Source organism: Heteronotia binoei, chromosome 3 (assembly GCF_032191835.1).
Source record: "Heteronotia binoei isolate CCM8104 ecotype False Entrance Well chromosome 3, APGP_CSIRO_Hbin_v1, whole genome shotgun sequence".
NCBI lineage: Eukaryota > Metazoa > Chordata > Lepidosauria > Squamata > Gekkonidae > Heteronotia > Heteronotia binoei.
Window position 1 is genome coordinate 170,962,809 of NC_083225.1, and position 25,954 is coordinate 170,988,762.

The 25,954-nt window shown below is 43.1% G+C and overlaps 1 protein-coding gene across 1 annotated transcript; it reads left to right on the forward strand.

Moving 5' to 3' along the window:
* Positions 1-947: 947 nt before the first annotated feature.
* LOC132568770 (matrix metalloproteinase-27-like) lies at positions 948-21,150 on the forward strand. The gene is made up of 11 exons (XM_060234901.1): positions 948-1,105; positions 7,152-7,387; positions 11,095-11,243; positions 11,329-11,457; positions 11,997-12,026; positions 13,065-13,226; positions 13,824-13,944; positions 15,558-15,688; positions 17,154-17,313; positions 18,461-18,564; positions 20,943-21,150. Exons 1-11 carry the CDS (start codon positions 989-991, stop codon positions 21,041-21,043), a joined length of 1,440 nt encoding a protein of 479 aa, XP_060090884.1. The 5' UTR covers positions 948-988; the 3' UTR covers positions 21,044-21,150.
* Positions 21,151-25,954: the final 4,804 nt, after the last annotated feature.

A 25,954-nucleotide genomic window follows, 5' to 3' on the forward strand; every position in this document is an offset into this window, starting at 1 on the left:
ATCATTACATCAGGGGTATGTGGCCTAATATGCAAAAGAGCTCCAGCTAGAATTCCACCCCTGGTTACAAGGATCTAATTTTACAGATTTCCCAAAATTGTATTCTTGTGTAGTCACTAGGGAATCCTTGGGATTCCTCTTAAATTGCTATTTAATGTAGGTGGCGCCCTTGGTCTGACCTGAAAACACATGATATATAGTCAGCTTGTTGATACTAACTAAACAGGTCTGAATTTGTTCACTGCCCTGATGGAAGACCTGACTGCCAAGAGCTCCAAATATGTCACTTGAGATTTTATGGTGGAAGAAATGGTAGATACACATATAATAGCACTTTTACTGATGACATGTCCTAAAAGACATTGGGGTGGATCTAACATTTTTTACATTAATAGGAATGTCTGTGTTTCCATCTGTACAATATAGGAGGTTATGTAAACCATTTCTATTCATCTTTTGCCCAGAAAACCCCATGGTCTTGGGGTTGCCATGACTCAGCTGCAACTTAACAGCACATAAGTAGTAGTAGTTGTTGTTGTTGTGTGAACCTTGAGTAGCCACTGCTTATCGATGGTGTGAACCAGAAGCTTCCATCTTAACAGCTTCCAAACAGGAAGAAATGAGTTCAGTGGATATTAGAGGGTCTCACTACAATATAACTGTGTTTTTATTAATGTGTCAAGAAGCTATAGCTAGGAAGTAAAATTAGAGGCCACTTTAAAAAGTCAGAACAGAGTTGTTGTTTTTTAAAGAATGCTATTTATTGGCTGTAAAGATTATTACCAAATCAGGGTTTTGAATTCACTCGTATTGCGACAGCTTCCACTGGTGCGTGTGTCTGGTTTTGCTTATCAGAGCATGATAAACTATGAGTCAATCAACAGCTGGTTTCATAAAATGTAAAACACAAGGAAGCTCAAATACAACATTATTTAGAAAGAAGAGTGAGAGAGAGTCTTCCTCATTCATCTCCTCTCTTAAACAAAGAATGCTCAGGTTTAGGATGAAGAGCCCTCTCTTTTTGTTACTATCTGTCAGCTTTTCTTATGCATTCCCCATGCATCCAGGAAACAAGAGTGAAGAACAAAATGTGCAGCTTGTACAGGTAACTGCAGCGATCACTAATGCTGGAGTAATGCTGGAATCCTTTCTTGTGTGTCTGCATGTGTTTTAAGACCAGGGCCTGTTCAACACGGGTAAGGATGAAGCCTATCAGCTTTTCTGGTAAGATTTGGTGGAATGGGCAAGAATCCATGGCTGAGCAGGGGTTTCTTTTAATGACTGGGATTAATGACTGTGTGTCTGTGTGTCTTCTTGTGTCTTGTTTCTAACAGGGATGCCAGGCTTCTGCTTGGTACTTCCAGACACTTTGGGAGTGGGCAAGAGGTAGCAGTAACTTTATATAGTGCTTCAATGTTATGTCCAAGCAAAAGGCCACGTATATCATCAACCAACATTCTGGAAACTTCATGGTGTTATCAGAGAGTTTCCAGAGCATTGGCTGATCTGCTGACATTATTTCCAGGTTTCTGCCTGGATGTGACATCGATGTTTCATGTGTCATCATTCCCCCGCCCCCATTTCTCCCACTGGTCTGGAGGCAAGGGCAGGGAGGAGGGCCCAACCAGTGAGTGAATGTCTACCGAAAGTGGGCAGATGGTAAGCCTGCTTCTAAACATTGAGTACTATTGGTGTGGCTAAAAATAGGAAGAGAAATCAATAATCTCACCTCCATCCTAACTCAACAGACAGTCAGACTTCTCACAACCTTCCAGTCTCAGCCTCCTGCTAGTTTGACTTACTGCACTTCAGAGAGGATTTCTGAGGTGGATTTGCCCCAAAAGAAGACAACCGTGACAATTAGATGACCCCCTCAAAAAGTTAATACAAAAAGGGTGCTTTATTAGCAGGGGTCATTTTGTAAAAAAAGAAATGTTGGAGCTCATTAGCACAACTCATTTACATAATGCACTTGCATATGTCACACACCCCTGACATCACCAGAGGGTGCACTAAATTATATCAACTCAGCATCTATTTTTAAATGCTTCTTGACTTATAATTGTCATAATAAAACCTTATTTCCATCTAGGCTTCCCAACCCCCCCGCCCTGGCGGGGGACTCCAGAATTTATGGCCTCCTCCCCCGGTCTCCAAAAGTCCTGAAGCGGGGGGAGGGGGGAACTTCATGCCACTCTCCCGGAGAGAGCCTGCCTGATTCCCTGCACCCACCGAAGGCTCGGCACTGGAGTCCAGTCCTCACCCAGGCATGCTAAGCAAGAGCCGAAAAAGAAGGGAAGGGAGGGTGTGTGTGTGTGTGTGTCCTGTCCTGTTAGTAAGGAAGATTTGTAGAGGTGGTTGGTGTGTAAATAAACATTCCTTCCAGGCACAGAGAGAGGGAGATCTAGCAAACATTTTCTCGTCACACAAACCTGCCCTGTGTCTTCACTGCAGAACAGAAAGGCATGAGGTGTTCTTGATGAGATTTTGAATGATGCATGAACTGATAAACTGCCTTGCCCTCAACCTGTCAGCAGCAACTTCTGCAGAACTTTGCAGTAGAATACTTACTGAGAACTTTTGGGGTTGTTTTGCCTTTAAGAAGAAAAGCCTCTCTTCCAGAACAGGAAGTGCAGTGGATGTGTGTGCAGGCAAGGAGTAGTCTTCTGACGCTGTTTTGCTCTGCGACTAAGGTGCTTTCAAAAGCTTGATTTTAAATTATTTAAGGTATCGGTTTAGAGTGCTTAAGTTTTCGTTTTATGTGCTTCTCAGCTGGGCTGGGCTAAGGGCAGTCCCAGCCTTGTGTTCTTGTGGAGACTGTTTATTTTTTCATTGTCTTATCTGATTTATTGCCTCCTCTGCTTTTATTGCCTTTGGCTACCCCATGTTCAGCTTAACTTTGGTATATGCTGGCCCGGGTGTCTGGAACATTCTGAAGAAATTTGTCTTAATTTTTAAAACCTTGCTAAAACTTTGAACCCAGTGGCACCTTTAAGACCAACAAAGTTTAATTCAAGGTATATTTTTTCATGTGCAAGCATACTTATTCAACTGATTTGCAGATTACAGAAGTCATTTTCACTTGAGAAAATGGGTGTTAAAACTAACCTATTTTTATTTGCTAGCATTGTTTAGCTGAGTTAATTATCCTGCTCTCCTTCCCCCCCCCCCTTAAGATATAGCAGGTTTTTTATCACAACAAACACACCAAACAAACCAATCCTATAACGACTGGGGGGAGGGATTTTCCAGGTAAAGATCAGATAGTTTGACAGGAATTGTATTTTTTGTGAAAAGGAAGCAATATAGTTTATTGCATTATGAATATGTTGGTTCTAGATGACTTTTAAACATATTTTTGAGCAATGTTTCCTCTAAGCTGAGTTAGTGTGAGCTAGTTCAGTTTTTAGTTTCCAGCTCACACATTTTGGTCTTAGCTCAGGAAAAATGGCCCCACATGAAACTAATTTATGCAGGAGCTCATGACTTCAATGCCAATAGCTTACAAAGTAGATTTTTTGCTCACATGACCCCACAGCTTAGAGGGAACATTGCTTCTGAGTCTCAGGTGTTCTAAATGCAGTACTGCAGATATTGTTTTGATATTGTGTTCTTTTCTAATCCCACTAAATGAAAAGATGAATAACTGATACTTGAAAGTATTTCTTGGAATTATGGCATATCTCCAGATTACAAAGTCAATTTCTGCTGGAGAAAATGGATGCTTTGGAGGGTGGACTTTGGGAGCATTGTAATCCACTAAGTTCCGTGTCCTCCCCAGGCTCCACCTCCAAGTCTCCAGGAATACCCCAACCTGGAGCTGGCAACCCTACTCCTGCCTCTGGTCAGTGACAGGTCCTGGCAACCCTAGAGCTATTCTATTACATGATGGTAACCAGAGCTGCTTATTAGGATTTTTGGTAGGGGTGATATATGCAAACCTCCACTCCCAATTGCTAGACATAGAGGAGGACATAATATGCTCTAGTGTGCATATAAGAATTTTCTCTGCTGTTAATTATCTTAAGCTTCCAAATTGCCAAGTTCCTGAAGCATAAAGAGCTACAAATTCTTTTTTGTGGCAAAGAGAATGCAACTGAGAAATACCTGACCACAGAATTACCTGAGGTATGATAGAGCTACTTAGCCTTGTAATTGTGTTTGACCTGAGAAGACAGCAGTAACTAAGTCTTACTAAGTTGGGAATGGCTTCCACTGTTTAAGAGGGAAGCCCATATCTGTTTTGAATTAAGTGACATGATTTAGCAAGCTTTCATCCAAATTTGTCAATTAGAATCTTATCATTTGAATTGAGTCTAGCACTAAAGTCTCTCCCCCCCCCCCTTTAGAATCAGGTGTGCTGGAGTATCTAATAAAAGTTCTTCAATAAAAAATTCAGATTAATTACAGCACCTTGCTATATCTGATCATTTTTGCTGGGGAGGGATATATACCTTTAGTATTAGAAGAGACCCCATTTTGAAGTGTAGGAGGATAGCCATTGCCCATGGGTTTGAATTTTTTAGATGGACACATTCAATTTAAGTGATGTAGAAATTAGGATTCCTAAACCCCCATGAAGGGTTTTAGAGGTGGGGTTTGATGCAGTGTGCTGGAAGTGATATAGAGGAGTGAAGCTCAGGAAGTGACATCACTTGACCTTTGACTTGGAAGTGATGTCACTTCCTTGCTCCTGGCTCCACCCCCAAAGTCTCCTGGCTCCACCCCCAAAGTCCCCAGATATTTCTTAAATTGGACTTGGCAACCCTATTTCCATCATACTTTTTAAATTACATTTTCCTATGTGGCCACAGTGGCATGAGGAAGATTTCCGTCTGTCTGCTTTATATGTTTTGGTTATTTCCCCATTTTTTGTGGGGAGAAATATTAGAAAGTTTGTCAAATCTTAGAGCTGAGCAATATTCTCAAAGGGGAGTTGAACATTGGAGCTCAGAAACAAGTATTGGGGGGAAGGGTAAGAAAGAAAGAGCACAATAAAATTTAGAGGTTCCAGAGGGAGCTCCTGCCCAAAATGAGGCCTGTTTATTAGTGTATACAATAGTAACTTTCATGGGAATTGAAGACGGCATCCTCTTTTCCTTGACAGTCTGATAGTCTGTCTGTCAGGTAGGGTTGCCAATCCCCAGGTGGAGGCAGGGGATCCCCTGGTTTGGAGACCCTCCCCCCGCTTCAGGGTCGTCAGAAAGCGGGGGGAGGGGAGAGAAATGTCTGCTGGGAACTCTGTTATTCCCTATGGAGATTTATTCCCATAGAAAATCATGGAGAATTGATCTGCGGGTATCTGGGGCTCTGGGGGGGCTGTTGTTTGGGGTAGAGGCACCAAATTTTCAGTATAGCATCTAGTGCCTCTCCCCAAAATACCCCCAAAGTTTAAAAAAAGATTGGACCAGGGGGTCCAATTCTATAAGCCCCAAAAGAAGGTGCCGCTATCCTTCATTATTTCCTACGGAAGGAAGGCATTGAAAAGGTGTGCCGTCCCTTTACATGTGATGGCCAGAACTCCCTTTGGAGTTCAATTATGCTTGTCACAGCCTTGATCTTGGCTCCACCCCTAATGTCTCCTGGCTCCACCCCCAGAGTCCCCAGATATTTCTTGAATTGGACTTGGCAACCCTACTGTCAGGTCACTAGGCTATATTTGAACCACGCTGAAGACTCAAGTGAAATGGAGTGTTGTTGACATGTTAGACTAGGAGATCAGGACCCAAATCCATACTCTGGCATATATTTTACCAGATGATCTTGGGCCAGTCACTCTTGCTTATTGTAATCTGTTTTCCCAGATATGTTCTCCTGTATAGTACATTTTACTGTGATATTTGTGCCATTTACTTAGTTCCTCTTCTTCAAAATCATGAGGGACAATCTGATGGTGGTAAGACTCTCTTCCTATTGTCCACTTATAGGAAAGGAAAGGTCCCCTGTGCAAGCACCAGTCATTTCCGACTCTGGGGTGACATTGCTTTCACAACGTTTTCACGGCAGACTTTTTACAGGGTGGTTTGCCATTGCCTTCCCTGGTCTTTTTACACTTTCCCCCCAGCAAGCTGGGTACTCATTTTACCGACCTCGGAAGGATGGAAGGCTGAGTCAACCTTGGGCCGGCTACCTGAATCCAGCTTCCGCCAGAATCGAACTCAGGTCGTGAGCAAAGAGTTCAGACCACAGTACTGCAGTACTGCTGCTTTACCACTCTGCGCCACGAGGCCGCTTTTTATTAGTGTTTTCCCTGATAATAACTAATAACCCTGAGATTATTGAGACTGTGGCTAAATATCTGTGCTGTGCTTCTAAGAGGAGAGGAATGTTTTAAATGTTGGGGTAATATATGTTTTCTCCCTTGCTAATTGTGCACATCTATGCTGTTATGCCAATAAAGGTTGTTGTTGTTGTCATTGTAACCTACCTCTCAGAGTTATTGTGAGGATAAGGTTAGTGGAAACTATTTAAGATGCCACAAATGCTTTTGAGTAAATAGAGGGAGAAAGAGATGTAAGTATTGTTGTTATTACCTGGCTTTAAGATATAAGGTAGATTAACAATGCAGTCAAAGGGAGAATTTCTTTATAACAAAGCAGCCTTAAAAGAAATGGGCACTGTTCACTTTTTGAACACATAAGTGAATTCAACAGGGCTGTCAAATAATAAAAACTTGCTACGGAATTTGTGTTGGATCCAGTGGAGGATTTCCCTGTGCACTCAGTGCCATTGTACAAGCAAAAATATAATAAAGGACTGTGCAGACTGTGCTAGCAGCTTATATTTTTCTGTGTACCTTACTTGTAAAAAAAAAAATGCTTCATTGCTTTAAAATGCAGGGTTCCCAGTGCAGAAAGTTATCAGTTGGAAATCCAAATTAAGTGCAATTCCACTCCTGGGAAGCAATAATGCTACATCTACTGCAGTAACTTCAATTACTTGCACAGTGTCCTGCACAAGCAGAAATGCAAATTGGGGTGCGACAAGTTGAACAGTGTAAGCTGCCAGCACGGTCTGCACAGTCCTTTATTATATTTTTGCTTGTGCAAATCTTCCACTGGACCCAACACAAGTTCCTTAGCAAGTTTTTCTTTCCATTACCATATTCCCCTAGGTCCAGTAATGTGTATACTTTTCTTTTTATATGTAAGGAGTATCTAGAACAGTTCTATGAGCTAGAACATGAACCAAAGCTACAAGCCTGGAAAAGCAGGAATTCTTTAGAGGACAAAATCCAACAAATGCAAGAATTTTTCCAGCTGAATGTGACGGGAAAGGCAGATGCTGACACACTAGCTGTTATGCAGCAACCAAGATGTGGTATGCCAGATATCGCTAGCTTTGTTTTGGCTCTTCCTGGATGGAGTAAAACCAAGCTTACATACAGGTAAATCATCTGATGCCAAATGAAATGTGATTTCGAATCAGGGTGTACTGCTTAAGATATATACGGAGTGGGTTTCAAAGATTGCCCAGAAACATTTCCTTCCTGCTTGTTCATCTGCATGACTATAACACAACCTGTGGAATTAATAGTCATTGTGAGAATGAAGCTCTGGATGAATCTGGGTAAAGCAGGAGCCTGAATGATGGATACTTTGAGTATCCATGATTTCTGGATACAGGCACGGAATTTAATTCCTAGCATGGGATTTAAGAACCTGAATATTCCAGCTTTCCAAGAGAAATGAAGAAAGTTTCAATGAGGAATTCAGTTGTCTGTTATAGAGATACATTGGAAAACAAATCCTAGGGTATCTATTAAATCAACAAGAGGCTGAGTCATAAGAACATAAGAGAAGCCATGTTGGATCAGGCCAATGGCCCATCCAGTCCAACACTCTGCATCACACACTGTGGCTAATAGCCACTGATGGACCTTTGCTCCATATTTTTATCTAACCCCCTCTTGAAGCTGGCTATGCTTGTAGGCACCACCTCCTGTGCCAGTGCATTCCACACGTTAATCACCCTTTGGGTGAAGAAGTACCTCCTTTTATCTGTTCTAACCCAACTGCTCAGCAATTTCATTGAATGCCCACAAGTTCTTGTATTGTGAGTCTTGGGAAGGGTCCAAAGATCAGGGGCAGAGCATTTGCTTGACATGAGAAGATCCCATGTTCAGTCCCCAGCATCTCCAGCTAAAAGGATCAGGTGACAGGTGGTGTGAAAGGCTATTCTCTACCTGAGACTAGGGGTGTGCAAAAAAAAAAAATTCGGAATTAATCAGATTCAGAAATATACGGGGCCAAAATATTTGGAATACCATATATTTCTGAATACCGGTATGGAGATATATGGCTATTTCCAAATATATGGCCCGATTATACCCTATGGGCCATTTAAATCAATGGCAAAATAGGGTATATCAGAGGCCGCCTGGAGGGGAGAGGGTTTGAGGGAGAGCCCCCAAATTTGCAGGGGACCTGCAGGGGACTCTCACCTACGAACCCCCCAAGTCCCAAAAAGATTGGGCCAGGGGTTCCCATTCCAGGGGAATCCAAAGAGGGTGCCCCTATCCCACTATTATACCCTATGGGCCATTGAACTCAATGGCAACATAGGGCATAATCAAAGGCTACTGGGGAGCAGGGGGTTTGAGGGAGAGCCCCCAAAACTACATGGAACCCTCAGACTCCAAAATAGCTCTATAAAAACATGAAAGTGACCCACCCCAAACAGCCCACACACCAACCCCCTCACACCAACCCGAGATAATTAAAAAAAAACCGTCACAGAAAGAAACTTAACTTTTAACACACACACACACACACACACAAAAAAACAGAACCAGGAAAAGGGACGACAGGACAGGATGCAAAACCAACAGCAACAGATCCAAACAAATCCAAGAAAAGGCCAACAAACTCAACTGTTAAAAAAATGAACTTTTTAACAATAAAAAACCTCAAACCAAATCAGTCAACACCCCCCCCCCACCCCCGCAGGAAAAGGGACAACAGAACAGGATGCAAGACCAACAAGAACAGATCCAAACAAATCCAACTGAGAAAAGGCCAACAAACTCAACTTTTAAAAACTGAACTTTTTAACAATAAAAATTAGGCCAAACAGCACCCCCCCCCACCAAGAACCAGAAGAGAAAAGGAACAACAGCAGCACAACACAGCAGCAACAAATCAAACGCAGAATCCTTTTAAAACAGTAAAAAAACCTTGACTTTTAACAATACAGGAACTTAACCAACCCCTCCCCACCAAAAGAAACTTCACCCTAACCCCAAGAAATCCAAGCCACTCAAATCAGGAAAAGTAAAAGGACACTGCACTTTTAAAAGTCCTCTCACTAAAGTTAGATATAGGCAAATTGGCAAAAAACCCCACCCCAGGCCCCCACCCCCAGCAGAACCCCCTAACCCCAAATAAACTACCCACCCAAATCTGGATAAGTAAAGGGATTCTGAGTCTTAAAAAGTCCTTTTACTTTTATCCTAACTAAAATAAAAACAAGAACCCCAAGACTGTCTTACCTTAGATGTCTTCTCCAGGCAGGTCAGACAAGGCTGAGAGAGAGCAGCAGCAGCTGAGGCCAAGGGCCTGCGCAGCACAATCTCTCTCTCACGCCAACACCAACACAGCAGCAATGGAAGGCAGACTCCTTAAAAAGGTTCTCTGGCCCTACACAGAGCGGGTTCAAAAGATGGGTAACATCTGTTGCATACATGTGCTTCCCGTTGTGCTGAAATGGAGTCTTGGCACTGCTGGAAGATAGCTGGTATTAGCCTCCCAAAGTGGATTCTATGGTCAAGGCTGAAAACCACATGGCCTGGATAGCTCCTAAAGGTGCACTTTCTTCCACTCCAAGATAGAGATGGCGTTCACCCGAAGCGGCTGGAAGCCATCCGATCTCCTTGCTGGCGCTCTTCCAGGGACACGGAGCCCTGCTTTAGCATTGTGGCTGTTAGTACTCATATGTCCTTTCCAGTCTGGTAGGCAAACCCACGTCCTTCTGGCAGATGTGTGAGAGCTCAGTCTCCAGGCACTCTGGCAACCAGACGGGTGACTACGATGTTCTGGAAATTAGGGGTATTTCCTTACACCAGCCATCACATGAAGGTTGTGGCTAGTATGCGAAATACTGAATGTAACCACAATAACATTCTATGTATAATAAATCTCATGTTTTACCCTATGGTGTGCATAAATCTTACTAAATAAGTATTAAGAAATATTAGTGGTCAACAACAAAGCAATCAAATGGTAACCCTGTGTACATACTACTAACACTGCAGAAATCCATACCTATTAACACTGCAGAGGTCCATTAGTGGCTATTAGCCACAAGGTAGATGGAACTCTGTCTGGAGCACATGATGCTCTTTATTCTTGGTGCTTGGGGGGCAGCAGTAGGGGAGCTTCTAGTGTCCTGGCCCCACTTATGGCACCTGGGTTTTTGGCCACTGTGTGGCAGAGTGTTGGACTGGATGGGCTATTGGCCTGATCCAACATGGCTTCTCTTACGTTCTTACGCAGAAAATATTCTATAAAGTTAAAGGGGTATAACCATAAGAACAACAAATACAAGTGCTAAATGCATGCAATAAATTCTCCAAGCCCTCAAGATTTAAAACAGAATGACATTCAATGTCCAAATATCCGCATATCAGAGTTTAAGATTTTTTTAAAAAATAAAGTAACCTTCTACAATGTCCACATGCTACTGAACAACTGGTAGGATGCTGGTAGGTTGTTCAGTATCCCTGGCTCTCAGTCCCTCAGTGATCTCTAATGGAGAATACAAAGCTCAACTCCAACGAACACAGGAGACAAGCATTTTACTTGTAAACAGGGATCGTTTTGTAGAAAAATAGGTGGTGGAGCTCATCCAGGGATTGTTATGCAGCTGCACCTACTATTCAATAGACAAGGAGGTGGAACTCTCAGAAGGAGGTGGAACTTTCAGAAAGGTTCAGGAACTGCGCTCCTGTGAGCTCCCACTGAATCTGAGGCCTGCTTGTAAACTCCCTCAAGCAGGACTCTGAAGAGGCGGCCCAGAAGTATTCTAAATAAATACAATTTGGCCTGAAGATAACAGTGACAGTGATGAAGACTTTACTGCATTTTAATATTCTAGGATCTTGAATTACACACCTGATATGAAAGCAGCTGATGTGGACAGAGCCATTCACAGGGCATTCGATGTCTGGAGCGCTGTGACTCCTCTGACGTTTACGAGGATTCATCAAGGGGCAGCAGACTTGAAGATTGCGTTTGCGACTGGAGGTAGTGTATTCATGCTACAACGGCAGTGAGATTAATTTGCATCCTGGCTTGTTATGACAGTGTCCCTAATTATTCTTTTCCTCAGTCCACGGCCGCTGCCCTAAGCCCTTTGGGGGGGCCCTGCCAGCTCTTGCACATGCTTTCCCCCCAGGCTATCCTTTCCGTGGGAACGTCCACTTCAACGAGGATTACAACTGGGCTGCAGATTCAGATAGTAAGTTGTAAAAAAATCTTTTCTCAAAATGATCGCATGGATTTTTTTAAAAAGACAACAGTATCTTCATTATCTTTATTATCGCACAAAGAAAACATTTTACTGTGCAAAGGCTGCCTCATTCCATTCTGAGACCCTATATTGATTAAGTGAATGATGCTTTTCTGGACAACACATCCTAGAAATTTTAGTCTGGCCCTAATCAATGTTCACCTAGCTCACCGTTTTTTAGCCTCTGACTCACACATTTTTGTCCTAGCTCAAGAAAAATGGCTCCAGAGCAAACTAACCTGTGCTGTAGCTCACAACTTTAATGCCAGTAGTTCACAAAGTAGAATTTTTGTTCACAAGACTCCACAGCTTAGAGGGAACATCGGCCCTAACCTATTTCATTCAGCTCTTTGCCTTCTTGAACACAATGGGGCCTCCATTTAATTCTCATATTCTTGTGTTATGATATACAGATGAAACAAACACAACACATAACCTTTGAATAAAATGACACTTTGAAAGTTAATTTGGATGTATTTTTTTTCCAGCTGAAGTGAATGATGCACCATATCTAATGAGTAAGTAAATAAGCTATTTGGTAAATAATGTATTTAATATTTCCATTTACTATGAATGGGTGTGAAAGCTGGAAAAAAGCTAATGGAAAGAAGTCGATTCATTTGAAATGTGGTGTTGGAGGAAAATTTTACAGATACCATGGACCACCAAAAAGACAAATGAATGGGTTGTAGATCAAATCAAATCTGAACTTTTCCTAGAAGCTAAAATGACTAAACTGAGGCTTTGGTTGCTTTATGAGAAGATAAGACTCACTGGAAAAAGACAATAATGCCCGGAAAAGTTGAAGGCAGCAGGAAAAGAGGAGGAGAAGGAGGAAGAAAGAAGAAGACGATGATGATGATATTGGATTTATATCCTGCCCTATACTCTGAATCTCAGAGTCTCAGAGCTGTCACACTCTCCTTTTCCTTCCCCCCCACAACAGACACCCTGTGAGGTAGATGGGGCTAAGAGAGCTCTTGCAGTAGCTGCCCTTTCAAGGACAACTCCTACGAAAGCTATGGCTGACCCAAGGCCGTTCCAGCAGGTGCATGTGGAAGAGTAGGGAATCAAACCCAGTTCTCCCAGATAAGAGTCTGCGCACTACACCAAACGGTATCTTAATGTCAATATGAGATGGATTGACCCAATCAAGGAAGCCATGGCTCTTGCCAGACCTGACCAAGACTGCTAATGATAGGATATTTCGGAGGTCATTAATTCACAGGGTCTCCATAAGTCAGAAGATGGTACATAACACACACACAAGATATTGTCAAGATATTAACCTGGAAATAAACCCAATGGAATTCCATAATCTCCTTCCTTGGAGGTTTTTAAACAGAGGCTAGATGGCCGTCTGACAGCGATGAAGATCCTGTGAATTTGGGGTAGGTATTTGTGGGTTTCCTGCATTGTGCAGGGGGTTGGACTAGATGACCCTGGATGTCCTTTCCAACTCTATGATTCTATGAATCTACAAGATTTAATTCAGGGGCTTGCTTAGAATCAGGCTACCTGTCTAACTTCTAGATATATATATATATTTTTTCCAGGATTCAACTTGTTCCTTGTTGCTGCTCATGAGATCGGCCATGCTCTTGGGCTTGCACATTCTAATGACCCGCAAGCGCTGATGTTCCCATACTTCAAGTCCACTCTCTCTGTTGATTTCCCTCTCGCCCAAGATGATATTGATGGCATTCAAGCAATCTATGGTAAGAAGAAATAAAGAAGCCCTAAAAAGAAATAGTAACCAAGGTTAAAATCTCCCTCTTATTTTTAGGAATGCTCATGCATCCAGCAGTTCAGCCATGGGTGAGCAGGGAACTGTTAAACAAAACAAAACAGGGTATTTCTTGGTTCATTAGCTGATTGGTGGCTGTTCAGTAGGTTATTAGTGCAGTACAGCACAACCAGCTTTGCATGCATGTACATTCTCATGCAGACCAATTGAGTTTTGCTTTCCCAAGCTGCTGTTTAAATAGACAGATATATCAGTCACAATTAATGTAGATTGGTGCTAAATGAATGCTTGATTTTTACAAGAAAAATTCAACATTCTCCTCTTCCCCACTTTTGTGTCCCTGTTTTGGTTTCTTTGGGGGGGGGGGGGCAGGGGGGTGGAATCATCACTTTCTGTCCAGCGTAAAAATCTGCAGTATACGAGAGTGCCAAACACAAAGCCCTGTAATATTGAATTGACCACTAGAGGGAACAAAAGGAACACACAAATGATTGTCATAGTCAAACAAGTAAATTTTTCTGTTGAACACATTCAACACAAAATTCACAGCATTCAAAACTTATTGTAGGACCTTCACCTCACCCACCAAAGGAGCCAGCTAAACCCACGCTGCCTAAGGCCTGTGACCCTAAGACATCATTTGATGCTGTTACTACACTGAGACAGGAAGTTATGTTCTTAAAGGGCAAGTAAGCAGAATTGAATGTTTGATGATAGTTTTTAATTACCTGCTGGTTTATATTGCTAATTATAACCTAATGTATTTTAACTCAATGTATAATTCAATGAATTTTGTTGTGAGCCGCCCTGAGCCTGCTCCGGCGGGGAGGGTGGGATATAAATAAAATGTGTTGTTGTTGTTGTTGTTGATTATTCCTTTGTTGTTTTGTTGAATTACAATGATTATTTGCTAAGACTTTAAATGAGGTGTAGGCTGCAGGAATTTTTGGAGAAGGGAGTTAGTTGGGATTGTATTGTATATTATATGTTTTAAAGTTGGGTTTTTAAGTCCAAAGAAAAAGTGGTGTATAAATACTTTAATCAATAAATGAACAATATACGTGAAAAGTCTAGGGTTAAATTTTTCTCTCTGCCTGTAATTATAGTAATTCCTATTTTCTCTCCTGTGATCATAGTCTTCCAGAAAGGCACTTGATTATACACCAAACGAGAGAGTTTTTCATCCCAGGGCCAGATGACATTATGGATTGGATCCTGCCAGTTTTTTCACACAATCTCATTTAATCCCCATATTTATTACAGCTCTAATTCCCCTGTGATTTTTGCCTGTGCAAGTCCCTTAATCCTCAATGCGGCATTTTGTTTGATCAACAAAATCACCCCCTCCCCCCACTCTACTCTTTTCCCACCAATAGCAAAGCCACTGTTGCTACTATTTACAGGGGGAAAATACAGATTAAGTTTAAAGAACTCTTTTGCCTTTATTTACACAGAATGAGTCCCAATTAGTCCAGTAATTATGTCACTAAATTCAGGTGGATAGCTGTGTTTGTCTGAAGCAACACAAAGTTTGAGTCCAATGGCACCTTTAAGACCAACACAGTTTTATTCGAGGTGTTGGTTTTTGTGTGCACGCACACAGAAGTTTAGACCTTCAGTAAAACTTTCTTGGTCTTAAAGGTGTCATTGGACTCAAATGAAGTTACTGTTGTATGTAATTATGGAGAGACTGGATTCTACATCCAACCAGTAAAAAATAATAGTTGGCAACCATGCCAAAATCTGTGGACCCCAGTATGATAGACAGACCAATGGGTAAATATTGTATTTGTATATTGTATGCCTGGTTTCCTTCATTCAAGGTGTAAGTTATTATGTGCACGCAATCCACTTCCAATGCATTTTGTGACTGGATTTTGCTGTGCAAAATGGTTAAATCCATTTGTAAACAGTTGCTGAAGTGGATTGAAACTATAAGCAAGTGTAAAAGTGCCTCCAGTAACTCTTATTTGGCTAAAGTTCTTGGCTATTCAAATTAATTATATTACTATTGACCTGTTTCCTGAAACTGGAGTGAAGCTTCTTAAATAGGGGGAAGTCTTCAAACTTTGCTGAGTGGAATTATAGGAATACAAGCCATTCTAAACATCTTCCTGGCCACTCAGGTACATGAGATTCATTGATGTGTTTTACATTGAGCTGGGGATGTATTCATGAACGCCTGATTCAGCATATATGACCCTGATACAGTTCCTCTGTAATTGTAATAACTGCCTGTTTGTTAGTTTTTAAATTAATGACAATTTAAATTGTAATGCAAATAATAATGCATTAATTTCAGGCACTACTGGAGAGTATATCCTAGTCTCTCTGAGGTTAATTATGAATTAATTTCGACCTTTTGGCCTTCTCTACCATCTGGCATCCAAGCAGCTTATGAAAACATGAATGATCAAGTTCTCTTTTTCAAAGGTCAGCCATCTTGAAATTCTCAATGGGTTGCCAGGTCCTGCCTGGCTGCCAGCTGGGGAAGGGGGTAGCATTGCCAGTTCCAGGTTAGGAAATTCCTGGAGATTTGGGGGTGGAGCCTAGGGAAAATTGAGACCTTAGGGGGTACAATTGAATTGCAGATTTTTACCCCGCCCTTCTCTCTGAATCAGAGACTCAGAGCGGCTTACAATCTCCTGTATCTTCTCCCCTCACAACAGTCACCCTGTGAGGTGGGTGGGGCTGAGAGGGCTCTCACAGCAGCTGCCCTTTCAAGGACAACCTCTGCCAGAGCTATGGCTGACCCAAGGCCATTCCAGCAGGTGCAAGTGGAGGAGTGGGGAATCAAACCCGGTTCTCCCAGATAAGAGTCTGCACACTTAACCACTACACCAAACTGGTCCACTCTCCAGAGCATCTATTGTCTCTAGGAGATCTCTGTATTCTGGATATGAGCTGTAATTCTAAACTAAACTGTATTTAGGAAGATTGGGAGTTCCTCAGAAACTTATTGGTGTCCTTCAGTGAGAAGATCAGAAATGAAGACATATTCCTGAGTAGGGCTGCCAAGTCCAATTTAAGAAATATCTGGGGACTTTGGGGGTGGAGCCAGGAGACATTAGGAGTGGAGCCAAAATCAAGGTTGTGACAAGCATAATTGAACTCCAAAGGGAGTTCTGGCCATCACATTTAAAGGGATCAAACACCTTTTCAGTGCCTTCCTTCCATAGGAAATAATGAAGGATAGGGGCACCTTCTTTTGGGGCTCATAGAATTGGACCCCCTGGTCCCATCATTTTGAAACTTGGGGGATATTTTGGAGAGAGGCACTAGATGCTGTACTGAGGTGCCTCTACCTCAAAAAACACCCCCCCCCCAGAGCCCCAGATACCAGCAGATCAATTTTCCATTATTTTATTATGGGAATAAATCTCCATAGGAAATAATAGAATTCCCAGCAGACATTTCCCTCCACTCCCCCCGCTTTCTGATGAGCCTGAAGCGGGGGGAGGGCCTCCAAACCGGGGGATCCCCTGCCCCCACCTGGGGATTGGCAACCCTATTCCTGAGACCGCTTCCAGCATCACTACAGACATTCCCCTACAATGTATAGCTGGGCATGTATTAGGGATACTCTTGGGTGACAGATTTCCAACAGGATTGAGTGTATAGCCGCTAGAACTTGTCCCAGATTCCTCTGCAATGTATTATGGCTTTGTTGCAGATTTCTGAAAGTTCCTCAGCAGACTAACTAGTGTGGAAAGTAGGTATTTAAAGGCTCCACTCTGAATCTCACTTTTCTCCCTGATTTCACATTTCCTTTCACATTATTCTCCCCTCTTCTTCTGGATTAGTTTAATGTCCAGCACAATAAAGCAATCTACTGATGCACTGCCTGTTAGATAAACTGAAGCTTGCTTTCACAAAACCATTTCTTCCCTTTGAACAGATAATCGCTTCTGGGTTCTAAGTGGCTTACAGATGGAGCCTGGCTACCCCAAAACCATTAACCATTTGGGTTTCCCACAAAGCATTAAGAAAATTGATGCTGCTGCTTTTGATAAGAATACTGGGAAAACGTATTTCTTTGTTGGTAACCAGTACTGGAGGTAAGGTCTCTGGGAAATGTCATTTTGCAAGAGCACAAAGGCAGTTTGCAAAAACATGCTGATATTGGACTAAGAACTGGCCCGAAATGGTGAATCGCTTGCACAAGTTACCATATAAGCATGGTGATGAGGAAGGGGGACAGGAATCTACTGAACCTTATGGAGTTCTACTGTGTACATCCCATGCCTTGCACAGGGATGGTGCTGTGATCGTGATCGGAGAAGCTTTGACAAACGTATACATGCAGGGCTTTTTTTGTAGCAGGAACTCCTTTGCATATTAGGCCATTCACCCCTGATGGAGCCAATACTCCAAGAGCTTACAGAGCTCTTAGTACAGGGCTTACTGTAAGCTCCAGGAAGATTGGCTCCATCAGGGGTGAACGGCCTAATATGCAAAGGAGTTCCTGCTACAAAAAAAGTCCTGTATAGATGTATCCTACCACTTGTTCAGCCAAGTTTTAGTTTTTTTTCCAACCAAAGAAGACTCTAAGTTCATTGGCTCTTCTACTGGAGGAACAGATACCTAAGATGGGGGAAAACTGCATTTGAGCCAAATGGCTCTTTAAAAACTAGCAAAATTCATTTCAGCATAAGCTTTGTGAGTCAGGGATCTCTTCTTAAAATGACTGAAGTGTTCAGCCACTGGGCCTAATTTTATGTCTTTTTTTTTCAATGGGAGGCTTACATTCCATAACCTAAAACTAAGGAGTTTCCATTTCCAAAATGAATGTCACTACCAGCTGCACTTAAAAGTAATTCTCATAGCTTTGATTTGCATTGGCGTGATGTAACGGAATGGCTTTTTTGAAATGTGGATTTTTAGATGTGTTAGTGCAGTTTCCGCATGTGTGAATGTGGAGGCATGAGTTTCAAAATCCTGCATGCTAGCTCACAATGCAATATACTGATAGTATTATACACACTATTGTCCTGATAGCTACATAGTTCCAAAAATTCCTGTGATGTCTGCAAGAACAAAGCAGAAAAGATGCTCTTTGTCAAAGCTGGAATCCCCCCAAATGTCATAAGATGTATCTTCCATTGAAAGTGTTTAGGACTATGGGCTGATCTCACAACTTTAGAAGTTTCTGCAGATTCAGTATCTGATAGAAATGAATTTGACTCATCACTTTATGTCATCCAGGTATGATGAAAACAGTCGATCCATGGACGGGGGGTATCCAAGAAAGACAAGAGATGATTTTCCTGGGATTGGCCCCAAAGTTGATGCTGCTTTTCAGCACAATGGTGAGGGCAAATGGAATTTTCTATGTAAACCTACACTTGACAGGGATTTGAAGCATGGAATCACATGCTCATTCCTACCTACCCTAGCTCACAGCAGCTTGGTTATTGCTTGGTAGTGAAATCCGTGTCTTCTGAAAAGCTCCAATGTATGATAGGCTTTAACCAGTGTTCCCTCTAAGGTGAGTTAGTGTGAGGTAGCTCACAGATTTTTAGCCTCCAGCTCACACATTTTTGTCATAGCTCAGGAAGGATGACCCCAGAGCACACTAATTTATGCAGTAGCTCATAACTTTAATGGCAGTAGCTCACAAAGTAGAATTTTTGCTCACAAGACTCTGCAGCTTAGAGGAAACGTTGGCTTTAACCCGAGTAGAATCAAAATAATTAGGATGGGACTCCGTCACATGGTAGGTGCAAAAGTGGTTACTAAAGGAAGGGCAAAAAATGGAATTGCCAATCCATCAATATTCTTCTTTGTTGGAACAATCTAGAGATCAGCTTTGGATTGTTACGGCTCTGTTTATATAATAATGGGAAATGTGCAGCCCTCCAATATCTATTATTGCTCTGATCAGTCCAGCTCTCTGTAAGCTCCAGAGTATAAACAGGTGGTCAGACAGAGATATAGGAGCTGTGCATGACTTTTTCCTCTTTTAGATTTCCCCAGCATTCAGTTGTGTAGACATCCAAGGAAGAAGAAGTGGTGGGCAGTGGCACAGGACAGGACTTTTGCTGCAGTCCTATTTTCTTTCAGCAAGACCCACTATGGGATTTGCTTCTGAGAGAACCAGTTTGGTGTAGTGGTTAAGTGCGTGGACTCTTATCTGGGAGAACCAGGTTTGATTCCCCACTCCTCCACTTGCACCTGCTGGAATGGCCTTGGGTCAGCCATAGCTCTTGCAGGAGTTGTCCTTGAAAGGGCAGCTGCTGTAAAAGCTCTCTAAGCCCCATCTACCTCACAAGGTGTCTGTTGTGGGTGGGAGAAGTTAAAGGAGATCGTGAGCTGCTCTGAGACTCTGAGAGTCAGAGTATAGGGCAGGATATAAATCCAATATCTTCTTCTTCTTCTGAGTAGATCAGCTTAGTGGGGGGGGAGGGGCGGGTTGCAGCAGGAACTCCTTTCCATATTGACCACATACCCCTGATGTAGCCAATCCTCCAAGAGCTTGCAGTAGGTCCTGCAAGCTCTCGGAAGATTGGCTACATCAGGGCCCAATATTCAAAGGAGTTGCTGGTACAAAAAAAGCCCTGCCGCTTAGACTTGCTCCCTCTGTTAAGTCCTGTTGTGGGGAGTATATGTTGTCGGGGGAGAAGATATAGGAGATGGTAAGCCGCTCTGAGTCTCTGATTCAGAGAGAAGGGCGGGGTATAAATCTGCAATTATTATTCTTCTTCTTCTTTGGCAACCTGTCCATGCAAATGGACATTTGTTTATACCCTGCTTTTCTTCCAGTGGAAACTCAGAATGGTTTACAATAAACAATACAAACAATACAAACAGATAAACGGAGGCAGGGTCGGTGCATGGGAGTCAGCAACCTAGGCATAGGGTGCCAGCTCCCAGCAGGGACAGAAAGCAGGCACCCCCTCCCCACTCGCACTGTCCCTGAGCCTTCAACTGGGCTCTGAGGGGTCGGAGAAGCTCTCTCGGCCCCTCAGCACCCAGAAAGAACAGTACTTCCCATCCTCAGTGCCCTCCGAACTCGGAAAGTGCCAGGGAGGGGAGGTGCTACATGTTCTTTCTGGAAGCTGAGGAGTCAGAGAAACTCTCCCAGCCCCTCAGTTCCCAGAAAGAATGGTGATCCCCATCCTTGGTGCCCTCCAAGTGCCGCATGTTCTTTCTGGGGACTAAGGGGTCAGAGGAACTCTTTTGGCCCCTTAGCATCTAGAAAGAATGGTGCTTCCCAAACTTGGAGAGTGCTGGGGAGGAGAAGGACTGAGTGCCTGGAATGGGGGGGTGGGGTCACGTGTTGCGTCTGGGTCTGACAGGAGGAAGAGCTCAAAGGCTTCAAAAAAGCAAAGCAGGTCCTCTTCTCTCTCCTTCTGCTTGTGGATCTTCTCACCACTGCCATGGTGCAACCCTTAGGCTGATAAAGACAAACATCCTTTAGCTCTTACCTTTGAGCTCATACTTCTGGGCATGGCCAGGCCTCAAATAGCTGCAACAGAGAAGAAACATGCTTAGCTAGATGTTCTTCAACTGCTTCTAGCCAGCTAGCAGGATCTTCTGTACTTCCTCCCTTGACAGCATTGGAAACTGGATCTTACCTAAATAAGCTCCTGATTGAAAGGATTCCCAAAAGTAAGAACAACTCAGGAACATTTCTTGTCCTGTTGACAGCGATCCTTGATATAAATAATTTTTTCTTTATTTCTAGGATTCTTCTATTTTTTCCATAAGTCAAAGCAGTGGGAGTTTGACCTAAATGACAAACGAGTGACACGTGTAATGAAGAGCAACAGCTGGCTTAATTGTTAGCATTAAACAACTCAGTATTTAATTAGCAAATAAAAGTTTCCAAAGTGTATGTTTTCGGGGCGCCTATCTAATGTATTGCAGCTGCAAAGCAAAATGCTTTTAAAAATGCAATTATCTGTAATTACTTTTAATGTTCAGAATAAAATGGGTTTGTATCCAACCAGTTTCTTCACTCCCTGTTGCTCAGTTCCTCTACTTACTACAATATAACCATTTGAGTGGCACTTCCTTTCTCTTTCATCAGCAAAAAGGCGGATTGGACTACCCCATATAGACGATGAATGCCACACAGTGTGCCACCTATATGCAAGGTAGAGAACTCGACATACTCAGGGGACTCCCCAGGAATTCTCAAAAACATGAGTGACAGTTAACAAGGAGGATAAAAAGAAATTGTACCCTTATAAGGCCAATGCTGCCACTAGGCAAACTAGGTGATTGCCTAGAGTGTTGGCTTTCTGGGGCATCAAATTGGAGGGGCCCCCCCATGTGACTTTTCATTTTCCCCACAATTCATCTGTTTTTGAAAATGGGTTGTCAGTGGGGTGGGGGGTGCCAGAAGTTATTTTATTTATTTATCTCCATTTGTATTCTGCCCTCCCTGTGAACAGAGAGAGGTCACTGGTAAATGAATAAACACACAACCACAAATGATTATAGTGACCAACAATAAAGAACTACTAATAGTAATACAATAATGTGATAATGGTGAGAATACACAAATACATAGAGACATAGGGCGTTTTCGCACAGAGCTTACCTCAGAGCGACGTCCCTCTTCACCGCGCAGCGTCTGCACGGATTTCCCACCAACTGCTCCGCATAACCAGGAAGTGCCGGACCTTTTGCGTCGCAGATGTAAACCGCTAAAAACCAGTTTACGTTAGCAACGCAAAAGCCGCGGCTCTTCCTGGTTATGCGGAGCAGTTGGTGGGAAATCCGCACAGACGCTGCGCAGTGAAGAGGGACGTTGCTCCGAGGTAAGCTCTGTGGGAAAACGCCCATTGACAAAACTCTCAAAGAGTGCATTCATGGAAGATAGTAGAGCACCAAAATACAGGAAGTCAACTTGTAGCTCTTGCTTCGACAAATCTTCAAGCAATGGAAAGCTCGACTCCATTTCCTTTCAAATCAAATAATCCATGAACCACAATTCATACAGCTTCACAGTTCATCAGTATCAACAACCTCTTCCATATAACACGAAAGTAATCTCACAATGTTTCATCACAGGACATATAATCTCAACTAACTTCAAACAGGCATCAGCTCAGAAATGGCTCAAGTTAGCCTTCCCTAGAAAGCCAGCTAGCTCTTATCTGTGCCATTAACTTATGTAAGCTGCTTTGAAACCGGTGCTCCAGGAGACAAGCAGCGCATAAATATGCTGAATGAACCCAAAAAAATGCTGATGAGAATTTAAAATGTTCCAGAGGGGATGCAATGCTGAGAGTTTCTGGGTATCATTTAAATGGAAAGAAGGAAGAGGAAATCTTTGGTGGTGGATGGGGATTTCCTTTCTTTTTTTTTCTGCCGTCAAATTGCAGCTGATTTATGAGGACCCCATACAGTTTTCAACAGGGCCATAGCCAGGATTTCATGTTTGGTGGGGCCCTCAGCAGTATTTGTTGTTTGGGGAGGGCCAGGGGGCCACCCAGTTTGGCCCTAAACACTTTCCCTGCTTCTCAAGTAAAGTGACGCCCCCCCCCCCCAATTTGTCTAACTCAGTAAACCTTCCAGAGGGATCCAGCTGCAAGTAGGCTCCCCCTTCCCGCCAATCTGGAGCCCATACAGTAACAATGCTGCACTTGCTCAGAGCAGTGTCGAGTGTGGGTAGGCAAAGAGGGACGATTGGAGGCCCTCAAATGGAGGGGCCATACAGATGGAATGGGGGGTTGAATGGAGTGGCCTGGTCCCACCTGGGCCCCACTGTAGTTACAGGTCTGTTTTTCAAGGCAGGAGACATCCAGAGGTGGTTTGCCATTGCCTGCCTCCCTATCAGAACCCTGGTATTCCTTAATGGTCTCCCCTCCAAATACTATCCAGGGGTGACCCTACATAGCTCCTGAGATCTGCTGAGGTCGAGCTAGCATGGGCTATCCAGGTCAGGGCATATTTTCATATTGCCTCATTGCATATTCCTTGCAGACCCTCAGGTTGTACATAAGAACATAAGAGAAGCCATGTTGGATCAGGCCAGTGGACCATCCAGTCCAACACTCTGTGTCACACAGTGGCCAAAAAAACCAGGTTCCATCTGGAGGTCCATCAGTGGGAACAGGACACAAGAAGTCCTCACACTGTTGCCCTTCCCAAGCATCAAGAATACAGAGCATCACTGCCCCAGACAGAGAGTTTCAACAATACGCTGTGGCTAATAGCCACTGATGGACCTCTGCTCCATATATTTATCCAATTCCCTCTTGAAGCTGGCTATGCTTGTACATATAAAAAAAAAATCAAACTAGAGCTAAGATTTTCAGCCAGGCAGTGATGGGAAGAGGAGAAGAAGAAGACAACGACGTTGGATTTGTATCCTGCCCTCCACTCTGTCTGAACCTCAGAGTCTCAGAGCGACTCACAATCTCCTTTATCTTCCTCCCCCACAAAAGACACACTGTGAGGTGGGTGGGGCTGAGAGGACTCTCACAGCAGCTGCCCTTTCAAGGACAACCACGGCCAGAGCTATGGCTGACCCAAGGCCATTCAAGCAGGTGCAAGTGGAGGAGTGGGGAATCAAACCCGGTTCTCCCAGATAACAGTCAACACAGTTAACCACTACACCAAACTGGCTCTCCAGAGACTCTCCACTGTGTGACACAGTGTTGAACTGGATGGGCCATTGTCCTGTTCCAACATGGCTTTTCTTATGTTCTTATGTAGATATAGTAAAGTCCAGTGACTGAGGTCTCAGTGAGGGTTCAGGGAACTGAGTCATGTGCCACTGCAGAAGGTTAATAGCAGGCATACCTGGTCTAACCATACATCTATGTGTCTTCTCTGAAATGTGAGGGAGCCTCAAATGTGATGTAAAAGGGACCTAGAGGGAATCTTTGTATGCTCATGGTGGTTCTCAGCAACCCCATGATGTTGAGTGTCCTTTTGCAACTGCTCTGATATGTTAACTGAATGCTCCTGAAAGAACATTTGCGATAAAACCTGTTCACAATTAGTATGGGGTTGTTCAGGGGAGGAGAGAGAGCTAACACAACTCTGCTTTCAATGAAAAACAATGGATGAAGAAACACCTTGTGTGTTACACATGAAGTACAGATTACATACAATGCATAATATGAAATATTGCCAGGTGGGGTAAAAGAAGTAAAGAAAGGGGAAGAAGGAAAAGTGCTTCGGAAGTCATATTAGAGAGGAGGTAGAGAACAAGGGGAAAGAGAGAGGAACAGATGAGAACCATCACAGCCAAAAGAGCTTACAGGGTTCTTCATATAGGGCATACTGTAAGCTCCAGGAGTATTGGCTACATCAGGGGTGTGTGGCCTAATATGCAAAGGAGTTCCTACTACAAAAAAAGCCCTGCTTCTGCCAAAGAGTTGTTGCCCATTGGACTATGAGAATGCACAGGCGTATTGCAGAAAAAAAGAGGTCCAAACCTAGACATTTCCAGCTAGAATGTTCTCCAATAACAGATGGTATTTGGAAATACTGTTTCTGTTCCAGAGCAGTCTGTGTGTTTGATTAGCCAAATACATCCTATGTTTCAGTGAAAGATGATCTCTGCACTTGGTGTCTGCTTTGTATGACTCAAGGTGCCCCCAGATTGATGAAGGAAATGCCTCAAATAAGCATTTGGTGCACTTGAAGAGCCAAGTTTGGTGTAGTGGTTAAGAGTGGGGGACTCTAATCCTGAGAACTGGATTTGATTCCCCATTCCTCCACATGCAGCTGCTTGGTGACTTTGGGTCAGTCACAGTTCTTTCAGAGCTGTTCTCTCAGCCCCACCTACCTCACAGGGTGTCTGTTGTGGGAAGAGAAAGGGAAGGAAGTTGTAAGCCTCTCTGAGACTCCAAGTAAAGGGCGGGGTATACTATTCTTCCTCTTCCTCTTCCTCCTCCTATGTCCACCACGAAGGCTGGACATGCTTTCTGCAATCTCTCTCCATCCTAGTTTAGATAGCTAGCTTACTCTGCCTTTCCTACCTAGTATGGAATTCTCTCACAATAAAGCAGGGTTTTTTTCGAGACATCAGCAGGTATAGTACCATAAAGTCCACCCTCCAAAGCAGCCATGTTCTCTAGGGGAACTGATCTCTGTCATCTGGAAGTCAGTTGCCATTCCACGATATCTCCAGGCCCCACCTGGAGGTTAGCAACCATACTTTTAAAATATTTCTACCATTAGCTAGATGAAGTGCATTTTTATTAAGCAGATAAACTACTCAGCGTGGGTAACTAAGCCGTAGGTGAAATGGCCAAAACTTGAGCTTCCACTGATATTGCCTTTGGGTATCCATATGATAAGTCTGATCAAAAAGGTCTCACTGCCCTATTGCTTGAGGTTACATCTTTAGAGCGTGTACTGCCTTGTAATACAAAAGTGTTGGTACTGAACTGATTACAATAAAGAAAACTTTATTTGTAGAACTAATAAACAGGATAGAGAGGAGATAAAACTAGCTGCCTAGCTAGGTGAGACTTCAAGAAGAAAAGCCTGCAGACAGACAAGGGGAAGCCCCATTAGAAAGAAGATCCTCCCCATCGGTCCTGCCTAGCTAGAACTTGCTGCCCCCTGCAGGATCTTCTTTGTACACAAGACATTAACAAAAACGTCACTGGACCTACAGGCATATATAACAAGGGATATTAAAAGCAAAGAGACTCGTCAAGTAGACATCATAATTACTTATCCTGCCAAACAGCAATAGTTACACACACACATCCAATGTATCCTCAT

Excerpts from the sequence above, each read along its gene's own strand:
- LOC132568770 (XM_060234901.1), top strand. The coding sequence starts at position 989 with ATGCTCAGGTTTAGGATGAAGAGCCCTCTCTTTTTGTTACTATCTGTC. Across the intron at positions 13,227-13,823 it reads TGGCATTCAAGCAATCTATG|GACCTTCACCTCACCCACCA; the intron begins GTAAGAAGAAAT and ends AACTTATTGTAG. Across the intron at positions 13,945-15,557 it reads GTTATGTTCTTAAAGGGCAA|GCACTACTGGAGAGTATATC; the intron begins GTAAGCAGAATT and ends CATTAATTTCAG.